This window comes from Hydra vulgaris, chromosome 06 (genome assembly GCF_038396675.1).
Source record: "Hydra vulgaris chromosome 06, alternate assembly HydraT2T_AEP".
In the NCBI taxonomy this organism is placed as follows: Eukaryota; Metazoa; Cnidaria; class Hydrozoa; order Anthoathecata; family Hydridae; genus Hydra; species Hydra vulgaris.
This window is the reverse complement of record NC_088925.1, coordinates 33,684,262-33,696,563: the sequence shown is the minus strand read 5'-3', so window position 1 is coordinate 33,696,563 and position 12,302 is coordinate 33,684,262. Positions and strand designations below refer to the sequence as shown.

Here is a 12,302-nt window from a genome sequence, read left to right as displayed (position 1 = left end):
CGGCTTAGGGTTTATTAGTAGTAATGAGGCAATTGCTTGGGCTATTAAACGGTGTTCTGAGTACTATCTATGCTTTGAGTCAAGTTCTTCAATCTAACTTAAAAATGAATAAAGTACCAAAAACTATAAAACACAAAAAACCATCATCATCACCAAGTTCTCTAAACCTATCATTTACTAATATTCGTGGTCTTCGAAGTAACTTTTCTTCTGTTGAGTCTTATCTCTTGCAAAGTTCACCAGACCTACTTGCTCTTTGTGAGACTAATTTGAGTTCGGCTGTCTCATCTTGTGATCTTAGTGTTGATGGTTATCTTCCTCTGATTCGTAAAAACTCCAATAGTCACATGCTTGGCCTGGGCATTTACATTCGTAAGAATTCACCTGTTTGTCGTGAAACTAGGTTTGAATCCACAGACTATTCTTTCATGTGCTTTCGTTTAGCACCACTTCACTCTATTGCCTTTCTCTTTGTTCTATTTCGCTCTCCTTCATCTCAAGACTGCACTCTTTTTGATGTTATTTCTGATCGTATTGACCAAGCCCTCTCTCTTTATCCATCAGCTAATATAGTTGTTGACTTTAATGCTCACCACTCTGAATGGCTTGGCTCTAGTGTCAGTGACTCTGCAGGCATTAAAGCCCACAACTTTTGCCTTTCTCAATCCCTAACTCAAATAGTCAACTTTCCAACTCGCTTTCCTGACAACCCTAATCATTTACCTTCTCTACTCGACTTATGTCTTGTTTCTGATCCTAGTCAGTGCTCAGTTTCTCCACATTCACCCTTAGGTGCTTCTGATCACAGTTTGATCTCTTTAAAACTAATATCTCATTCTTCTTCATCACCTGAATACCCCTATTATCGAACCTCTTACAACTACAGTAAAGCTGACTGGGATTCTTTAAGTGATTTTCTTCGTGATGGCCCTTGGGTAGAAATCTTTCGCCTTCCTGTCAACAAAATGTGCTTCTTATGTAACTTTGTGGATTCAGGCTGGCATGGAATATTTTATTCCCTCTCGACGATTCCAGGTCAAGCCTCACTCTCCTCCATGGTTTTCCTCACACTGTGCTGCTGCGATTGCCAATCGAAACCGTTACTTCCATATTTATCAGCAAAACAATTCTCCAGAAAACAGACGTCTGTTTATTACTGCTAGAAACAATTGTAAAAAGGTTTTGTCTAATGCCAAAACCCGCTATTCTCAGGTCATGAAATCTCGTATCTCATCTCATAAATTAGGCTCTCGTGACTTCTGGAGAATCTTTAATAATATCAATAATAAGGGCAAATCTATAATTCCACCTCTCTTGTATGGTTCAGCCTTTGTCACCTCACCTAAAGACAAAGCCGAACTGTTTGCTAAAAACTTTTCATCAATATCATCTCTTGATTCCACTAATTGCGTTCTACCTGATATTGCCAACAAACAGGTTGATCCATTGCTTGACATTCATATCACTCCAGCATCTGTATCTAAAGTGATTTCCTGCCTAGACTCTTCTACAGCTTGTGGCCCAGACAACATACCTGTTATTGTCTTTCAGAAGTGTTCTCCGGAGCTGTCGTCTATACTCTCAAAACTATTCAACAAGTGCTTATCAGAGTCTTGTTTTCCAGCCTGCTGGAAAGCCACATCTGTTATCCCTATCTTCAAAAATTCTGGGGAGCGATCTGATTCGTCTAACTACCGTCCCATAAGTCTTCTTCCTATCATAAGCAAGGTTTTTGAATCTTTAATTAACAAACACTTAATTTCTCATCTTGAATCTAATAACTTACTTTCTGACCATCAATATGGATTTCGATCTTCTCGTTCTACAGCTGATTTGCTAACAGTAATAACTGACAGGTTTTATCTTGCATTAGATGAAGGTGGAGAGGTTAAGGCCATCGCTCTTGACATTTCAAAAGCGTTTGATAAAGTTTGGCATGCTGGTCTTCTCCATAAGCTTTCTTCTTATGGTGTATCCGGCAACATCTTTAAGATCATTGAATCCTTCCTTTCCAATCGTAGCATAAAAGTTGTCTTCGATGGACAACACTCTTCTTATTTTGTAACTTCAGGGTTTCCTCAAGGTTCTATCCTTGGCCCTATACTCTTTTTAATTTACATTAACAATCTTCCAGATATTCTCACATCTAAGGTGGCATTGTTTGCTGATGATACTACCATTTATTCTTGTCGTGATAAGAAACCAACACCCTCTGATTGCTTGGAGGGGGCATTTGAGCTTGAAAAGGATCTCACTTCTACTACAGCATGGGTCTCACAGTGGCTGGTGAACTTTAATTCAGATAAAACTCAATTTTTTTTCAGCCAATAGTTATCACAATAATTTAGATCTTCCTATGTTAATGAACGGTGATGTACTCGATGAGTCACCTACTCTTCATCTTCTGGGATTAACTCTTACTTCCAATCTTTCTTGGAAACCATATATCAAATCGGTTGCAAAATTAGCATCTGCTAAGGTTGCATCTCTTTATCGAGCTCGCCACTTTCTTACTCTGGATTCTATTCTCTATCTCTATAAATCTCAAATCCGACCTTGTATGGAATACTTTTGCCATATCTGGGGCGGACTTCTAATGATGCCCTTTCTCTTTTAGACAAGGTGCAAAAACGCATTGTAAACATAGTTGGATCTGCTCTTGCAGCCAACCTTCAACCATTATCACATCGTCGTAATGTTGCTTCTCTTTCTCTTTTCTACAAATACTATAATGGGCACTGCTCTAAAGAGCTAGCGTCTCTTGTGCCATCTACTAAAATTCATTCTCGTGTTACTCGTCATTCAATTAAGTGTCATCCTATTTCTGTGACTGTTTCTAAGTGCTCCAAAAACGCTTATTCGTCTAGTTTCTTTCCTCGAACATCAGTTCTTTGGAATTCGCTTCCTTCATCTTGCTTTCCTGATTCATATAATTTGCAATCTTTTAAATCGTCCGTCAATCGTTATCTTGCTCTACAATCTTCATCTTTTCTCTTACAGTAACTTCCAACTTTAATTAGTGGCTGCTTGCAGCCTTGTTGGAAGCGAAGATGTTTTAAAAAAAAAAAAAAAATTAAAAACTATTAAAACCATTTGTAATCTTTATCAAAATATTTAATAGGTTTCCATAGTTACACAAAAAATATATGGGAGTAATAGGAGTTCGATTAATTTTTTTTATCTTAGTTTACCCCTCAGAAAATCATATTTTGGGTGTACTTTTCAAAAATGTTGTTTTTACCACGCGCGGGGAGACAAAGCAATGTTTGCTAAATAGAGAATAGGGAAAAAAGTCTAATTGTTTACATTAGCATTGATTAGAAACTTCTCCTAATTGGAATCTTTAAGATGTCCCACATCTCCCATGTCCCACTTCTCTCCTACGTTTTATTACTATATTTAACTTTTTTTAAGCTTAAAAATTGTTTATCAAAGTCTCTTATTTAAACTTTAATTTACTTGAGTATGCTTTATGTTTTTAAGAGAAACAGTTTTTAAGTTTTTTTTTAAGCAATAATTTTCATAAAAAATTGCAAAAAATTAAAAGTATAAATAGAAGTTTTTGAGTTGTTTCAAATGTAACATAAGATAAACTTGGGACTAACCACATTTAGCCAATTGAAATTTAAATCCACATGAGGCTGAAGTTAAATTAAAATCTTCCCTTTGCAATAGAATGATTTAATTGCTTTATTTTTTTGTTTCTTTTTAATTATTTTTTTTGCAACTTTTTGAAAAAAATCTTTACACTATTTAAAAATTTTACATTTTTTTCTTTTCAATAATTTAATTTCACTTTCAACAATTCAAATAAAATTTGCTCATTTATTAAACAATAATTAAAAGTAATTTTGATAAAACGTTTCAAAAGATAAGTTTTAAAGTAATTTATTTTAAATGCAATAAAAATGTAACAAAAAAGTAATTTTTGCTTCAAGTTTTTTTGAGTTTTATTTTAAAGCTTATATTTTTTTTTTTCGTAAGGAATTGTTTTCTTTTTACTTTAGTTTTTTTTATTATTTTTCCTAGTTTAGATTTTTCCTAGACTTAAAAAAAAAGACTTTAAAACCCTCAGCTGAACTGTTCAGCCTATCTTTTTTTGGTGCATTTCTGAAATATTTAAATCATCTAAACAGTTGTGGTCAAGTTTTTTAACAAAAAAAATTATTTGCGTGGTCAGCAATAGTGTTTGGTCGCATGCCATTCCTGCCCAATCCTTATATATATATATATATATATATATATATATATATATATATATATATATATATATATATATATATATATATATATATATATATATATATATATATATATATATATATATATATATATATACATATATACATATATGTGTATATATATACATATATATATATAAGTGTGTGTGTGTGTATACGTTTATAGTCAAAAAATAGTAAACCAGTTGCCAAGCCCTAACACTAATTTACTAGTACTTAGCTAAATAAAGTGAATAATGTATTTTACCTATAGTTAAAATAAATTTGTTAGCTAACTTATTTTTGTATAAACATTTATTTTTTTCGTGTCTTAAAAAATTATTTGCTGGGCGATCTGAATAGACTGTTCAGATAGTATATTTCCAGATTTCAGATAGTATATCAAGTTCAGATAATATTTTTATATTTCTTACACTGTTCAGTAAACAGTATACGAAATAAAAAATGTGAAAAAACAAAACAATGCATACAATTATAATATATTATATATTTCATATTATTCATCTTTCTATGTCCGAAGATATTTCTCTATGAGGCCTTGTGATTTAGCACGTTTGACTGAATTACCATCTCAATCTTGTGATGTAGTATGCCAAGCCTCTCGAATTTGACTTCGATGTGCATTCCTTTTAACAGTTTCTACAAACAAAATATATTTGATTTGAATAACAACTCATAAAATTTTTTATGATTTGAAACTCATAAAAGAAAGTAGTTATAAAAATTTTAATAAAACTTAAAAAAAAATTTAAAGTTATTTACTTCAATTCATATGTTTTGTATTTGATGTCATTACAGCACTATTACGATCAGTAACCTCCACAAGAGTACAACCTTCAATTTAGTGTCCAACCTGTGAAAAACAATAATTTTAATATTTAAAAACAAAAGTTTAAAAAGTTGGAATGGTTTCTAATTCCCAGAACACTTCCCAGAACACAGAATGGTTTATTCTGTGTTCTGGGAAGTGAAGATGAGGGAACACTGATACCTTTAAAACACAAGTATGTTGAATGTTAGTAAGTATCTATCATATAATACATTTTATAATATAATATATTATATGATACCTATTAACATTCAACAGTTTGTTAAAATCTTTAAACTATTCAACTGTTCTTTAACTTTTATAGTTATGAATTCAAGCAACTAAGTAGCCAGACAGTCGATGCTACTGTTTTTTAAAAGACTATTTAGAATTGCGCAAGTACTTTCTTGCGTCCTTTTTTATCTCCTGAAGACGCTTTATAGTTTCTTTTAGTACAGACATTTTAAAATTGTATTTTGCAGCTTTTTGAATAAACAAAGTGTTTTTAATACAGAATAAAAATAATTCACTGTAAAGTTAAATTATGTTAAATGGAAAGACTTTGCATAAAGCTTTGTGATCGGTAGAAGTTAATTTTTATGTATCTATGGTATTCCAAGTAAAAAATGTACATACCTATATTGCAGCCAGTAGATAAAGTAGGTGGTAACCATTCTGAAAGAAAAAAGCATGAGATTAGAAGATAATTAAAACAATTATAAAAACATTTCAGCAAAATGCAACTAAACAATAAAATAAGTATACCTTTGTATTAAAAACTATTTACATATTTATAACCAAACTAAAATTTGCTATAATTTCATGTATACAAGGTTACTAAAAAAATCACATTCTCTCAGCTGTGATGACCCTTCCAAAAGGGGAACTGTGCTAAATGAACAATTTCTACTGCTTGTTTATTGAAGTACTCTATAGAAGGCAATAATTGAAAAAAAATTTATATATATATGTGTGTGCATATATATATATATATATATATATATATATATATATATATATATATATATATATATATATATATATATATACACACACACACACATATACATACACTAAAATTATCATAGAGTAATGTCACGTGTATTACAAATATGTCTAATACAATATAATTTATTAAAAACTCTGTAAAAGTATATCCTATAAAAAAGACTGACTCTAAATGGATATATATCTAGCTTTTTGGCTTCAATTTTTAGTTAATGCAGTGGTTTGACCCCACAGGTTTTTTGAATTTCATAACATGTTTTTTGTTACAGTTATCAAGAAGTATCGTGTGCATACATATCACAAATATAATAGTGATTTATAATTTTTTATTTCATTCGTTAACGTAGGTATCAAAGTTACTTCAGCATTTTTTATATTTGTACATGAGTTCAAAATTAATTATTAAAGAAATTTTTTTAATATAAAGATGTTTTTGTTTTTTTTTTAGCATTTGTTTGTTTTTATTTTAAGTAATATTTAAATTTTCTAAAAACTTTAGTTTTTCTCTTGCTTTATGGAAGTTGCTAAAGTATACAATAAAATATCTTTTGAGTAATGATAACTATGTTTAAAAATGAATATTTTATAATTTGGGACATTAAAGTTAATAGCATGTTTGAATATTACTCTTACCTGCATTATCCTGAGGTCCAAACGCTAAATTTTTTCTATGCAGGATTAGGTCTAGCTTGTTTGCTGAGCAGTACAACCATTTCATCAGAATTATTTCACGAAATAAATCATTATGCTATATTTTTGTAAAAGTAAATATTTTTTATATGGTGTGTAAAAAAGATAAAGGTTTTTTTTTTAGTTTGATAACTTTATGTTATTAACATTACACTAATACATCTCAAATTTGGAATAATTTATAACGTAAGTCACCAAATAAATTTTTTATATATATTAGTTATAATATAAGTCACCAAATAAATTTTTAAATTAAGTTTTGAAAATTAAGCATTAAAGTTTGATGTTTTGAACTTAACTTGTTTAATTTAAACATGTTTAAACGTTATTTTTTTTTATAAAACTTTGAAACGAATTAAAAGTTTTTATAGAATTACAAAAATATGTTTAATAACCAAATAAGTTTTTATAACGCAGTAGATATTTTTCTATTGCAACTACAGTAAAATTGTTGCAGTTGTTAACTTTTTGCAGTAATCATCATTATACATATATATTACTTTAAAATAATAATTGTTTACATTATTATACATAAATGTATTTACATTACTATACATAAATGAAATTTTACATTATTATACATTATATTAAATATAATAATGTATGATTATATATTATATTATCATATACTAATGATACATAATAATAATAATGTATGTATAATAATGATTACTGCAACAAGTTAGGAACTGCAATAAATGAAGCAATATTATCATTTTAAGTATTAAACTAAATTAAACTAAAAGCAATATTATCATTTTAAATATTAAACTAAATGAAGCAATATTATCATTTTAAGTATTAAACTAAATGAAGCAATATTATCATTTTAAGTAAAGCTTAAATTGCAAGGCATCTACTGCTTAGTGTGCTAAAATGCATCTACAAAAAACATGTTTAATAATATCATTAAACATAACTATGTTGAACTAATAATATTACATATTTAATTGATACCATTGTTAATAAACTTTTGCTAACTCTTTTACTAATTAATAAATCGTGTCAATTTTTGGACGAGTGTACAACTCTTTTATTAGCCATAATGTATAGTTTATACTAAATGAATAAAGTAAAGAAAACAAGCGTTTTTTTTTCCAATAAATACACTTGAAGGAATATTCTGTGATTTTTGCAAACGGAATAATCCGTCAAATTAGTTAAATGGGCAGGTCCAAATGGGACCCATCTAGAGTCCGTATCCTGTAACCAATGCTCATATGCTCAGGTTAAAAACCACGTGGGGCCCATATGGCTATGTTGCTGGGCAGTGTGTATATTATTTGTAAAAAATTAAAAATTTTTATAATATTCTTCTATTTTTTTAATGAACAAAAATTCTATGTAAAAATTTTCTTTAACATAGAACTGGAAGGTTTACGTTAGTCCATCAGAGTTTTTATCATTTTGCGACAAAGTTGAATCTAAAATTGCATTGAAATGTGGTTTAAAAAGAGGTTGGTTTTCCTATACAGATTTGAGTCTTTTACTTCTTGCATCGAAGCACAAAAAGGTCTTTACTGAAATCTTGCATAATACAATCAAGGTAGTTAATTATTTTTTTTTTAATGTCCTTGTACTAAACACATTTGGTTTGTGCTCTAAATCATGCAAATCAATTCTTAAATTTTGATTTGTACGATTTCAAAAATGTTTAATTTTTATGAAATCATGCAAATCAAATGTTAAGATTTGATTTGCACGATTTCATACAAATCAAACATTTTTGAAATTATTGAAATTTAACGGCTTTAATTATTTTGTTAAAAAAAAAAACTTGCTATAATTTTTTTACATTGATAGGTTATTGGAAGCTGTGTATTTATGTATAGCATATCGATAAGTCTTTTGGCAGTTTCTATGACATATGTAGTCTCTAATAAAAACAGAACATGGTGTAATTTATCCGACGCTCGTGAAAATTTAAGCAACAAGTTTAATGAAAGCCGAATAGAGTCATTGCAAACCCAAGGCTCTATTAGTCTACCAATTAGCAAAATATATGTGTCAAAAGAGTCGTCCTTTTTCCCACTTAACAACAAACCATCCGCTTTATGCACCTGTTCCAAATATCTGCAATGTAATTTTCAAATATCAATAGTTCATGGCCATCAGCAGCACAGGAACATAACAGTTTACAACGTTGAAAGCTCTTCTCGTATTCAGCACAAGTTTGAAAACAAATATAATGATTGCGCTACTGTAACTGGTTCCATTCAAACTTTTTTGTCAAAAATTCAAAAATTTCAAAATCAATTTCAATATCATCTAAAAAGAGAACATTTATTGAACTATGAGTTAAACATACCAAAGTGGTTAACAATAATGATGTAACTCCAGTAAAGTTAATTGTTAATTTTACTGCTAAATGAAAAAATTTAAACTTGTATTTATAAAAAAACGAGCTATGTTATTCTGTTTTTTAGCCAATTTTTTCAAGTGTTAAACGCGAAATTGTATTAAAGAGTCTTGTATCAAGTATTTTGTATCAGTTAATGTAGGGACTAGAAAATCTTGCTATTATAAACGAATTCAATTTATTTTGATATCAGGGGGGCTTTTCTGTTGCGAAATAATCGAATATTTTAATAATTGAAAAAGTTCTTTTTTAATATAGATTTGTCAATAGTTTTGTAGTTTAAAATTTCAAAGGAGAGTCATTTTTATTACAATCAACACTGCAAACAATCAAAGATTGGGGCTACGAAAAAATATTTTTAAGCGTCTCTTACTGCAAACGATCGAAGATATTGAGGCTACCTAAAAATATTATTAAGCGTGTTTTTTACTGCAAACAATCGAAGATATCGGGGCTACATAAAAAATATTTTTAAACTAATATCTTTTATGTAGCTCCGATATTTTCGATAAATTGTTTAATAAAGTAGCGTAAATTTTAGAAAATTTATGAAGAATTTAATTATTTAAAACAGGTATAAAAATGCACGTTAATTTTAGTATTAGAGAGAGAAAAATATTGTCTTTAGTTTCGCAACGAGCGTAATTAAACCAGGGATATTGAGTATATTTCAGTTTATAGACTTAAATGAAGCCGTAAATCAAAAGACTTTTACACCGGATGCCAAAACTATAATTACTATTACACCGGATGCCAAAATATAAGTTTAATGATTGCGATATTTATGGGTGGCATAATTGCATACAAGTTAATTAAAGGTGCATATAATGGATCAAAATTTTTGGATTTTATTTTGAAAAGCTCGTTCCATACTTTTGCGGACGTCCTTATAACCTTATTATGGATAACTGCAAGTTTCACTAAAGGGTTGATGTTTTACGGATTTTAAACGAAAATAATATTTGTTACAAATTTGTTCAACCTTAGTCGGGTTGATTTTTATTAATTTCTTATTATTTTAGCGAATTAAAAGCAAATTATAAGACAATGTGACCTCTTTCTACCACTAAAGATGAAATAAAAACTAGGATTATATCGTTAGTGACTTATAGAATGGGGAATTTTTTTTATATGAAATATAGATGTTTTTTTAAAATGTTATTAATAATTTATTCCGATAATATTATATAACGCCATCCCACCATTAATTTCTAAAAAGGATGTTTTTTTTTATGAAATATTTTGTTTTAAAATGCAGTTCCGATTTGTTAAAAAAGAATTATAAACTTAAAAATTTAATAACATTTCATCGTTTTTAATGGATAAAAGAAAATAGTAACAGCTTTTTAAAAGTTTTTAACTAGTATAATTAATAGCTTTTTAAAAATTCTAAACCAGTAATAAATTATTTAATTGTGGTAAAATCCATTTGGTTTAAATACTTTATGCTCAATAGATGACTATTGTTTTTAATTCTGTAACAAATCAAGTCAAGTGTTTAATTTGTGGTGTTTTCATTAAATTTTACTATTGCAGTAACAATATATTTTAAATTTAGAAACAGCTAACATAATTTATGTTACCTTAAAAATTTGCAACAAATACTTGCAAAAATGAATAAAAAAGATACACGTGAACTTACAAACAAGCAAAGTACGATAAGTTGTTGTCCCAAAGCATTAATGGAAAACTAAATAAAGGCTTTATTAAAAATACTACTGAAAAATTTAGCCTTTGCACTAAAACAATCAGTAACCTTTGGCATTGTGAACAAGAAAGTAGGTCATCAAATGTGTGCTCCAAAAAGAAAAACCATCAACTGAAAGGAAGAATCAATGAAATCCCTTTGAACAAGCGTAAAAACATTTGTTGGCAGGATCTTTAAATATTCCAACAACAACCCTTTATTGTCGATTTAAGACTGGTGATCTTAGAGTATGCCTGTCAGCTGTGAAAACCTTTTTAACAGATTAAAATAGGAAGTATCGTATTGAATTTATTCTTTCTCAATTACAATTTTTCGCAAATGGTACAATTCAGTTTGTAAATACGTTCAACAAAACTCATGTAAATGAAAAATGGTTCTATTTGACAAAAGAATCAGGATGGTACTACTTGGAGATTGATGAACCTGAAGCCCACCAATATAAAAAATCAAAGAATTTTATCATAAAAATTATGTTTCTGACCACTGTTGTGAGATTAAAATTTGACCAATATACAAATGAATGGTTTGATGGAAAGATTGGCATTTGGCAACTTGTAAAGCAAGATCCTGCAAAGAGAAACATTAAGAATTAAAGTAAGGAAACACTAGTTACAACTCCATTTGTTGTAGATAAATCTGAATATCGTAACATGCTTTAAATGTTTTACCAGCCATACATTCAAAATGGCCAGGAAATCATATTGAAAGGAATCAAATTATTTTTGTACAACAGGGAAATGCAAAATCGCATATAGCCATTGATGATTTAGTAATTATGGTGAACGCAATTCAGGATGAGTTTGATATTCGTTTAATTTGTCAGCCATCAAACAGTCCAGATATGAATATCCTAATTGTAAGATATTTTAGGAGGGTGACATTTTAGAAAGGAGGGGGGGCGGCAAAACATATAAAAAACCTATATTTATAAATAATGTACTGAAAAAAACTTACTTAGCTAAAAAAAAAGAAAAAAACATTTAAAAAAGTCTGGGAGGGGAAACATGGTCCCCCTTCACTGTGGCTCATAATACAAGTTTTTAAGTAGTTTTTTATTTTCTCAAAAAGTTCATTTTATTAAAAATATTTGATTTTTTTTTCTTATCAAAATTAGTAATAAAATCAAATTGGAATAGTACTTTGGAACAAAAAAAACGTTAAGATGGAACAGTATTTCGGAACGGAGGGAGTAGTTTAATACATTATGCATATATTAAACCTCAAATAACTTCTGTGAAATTCAAATAGTTTTTTTAATTCAAGTTTGGAAGTATTAAGGTTTGATTTTTTTTTAAAGATTAAACCCACAGCAACTGAGATGGTTTCATCCAATGAGATATTTTTAAACAAACTTTCCACATCAAAGGAGACTGTTTTTTTGTGCTTATTATTAAGTCCTTCTAGACAGCTTTTAACACTCTTCATTGCCTCTTCTGTATACAATTCTGATATTTTGTTATATCAAAGACAAGTATATTCTTTCAACCA

At 28.9% G+C, this 12,302-nt stretch overlaps 2 protein-coding genes across 3 annotated transcripts in view; both read left to right on the top strand.

Annotated features, from left to right (window-relative positions):
- The window catches only part of LOC100209443 (protein CNPPD1), a 37,585-nt gene extending 28,311 nt beyond the window's left edge, over positions 1-9,274 (top strand). Inside the window, exons 7-8 of the mRNA XM_065799905.1 lie at positions 8,114-8,293; positions 8,551-9,274. Coding sequence (XP_065655977.1) covers positions 8,114-8,293; positions 8,551-9,081 — 711 coding nt within the window. The 3' untranslated portion in view covers positions 9,082-9,274. The remainder of the gene's footprint in view (positions 1-8,113; positions 8,294-8,550) is intronic.
- LOC100209942 (sulfotransferase 1B1) overlaps positions 1-12,302 on the top strand; it is a 95,942-nt gene that overhangs the window by 55,060 nt on the left and 28,580 nt on the right. The window lies entirely within an intron of this gene.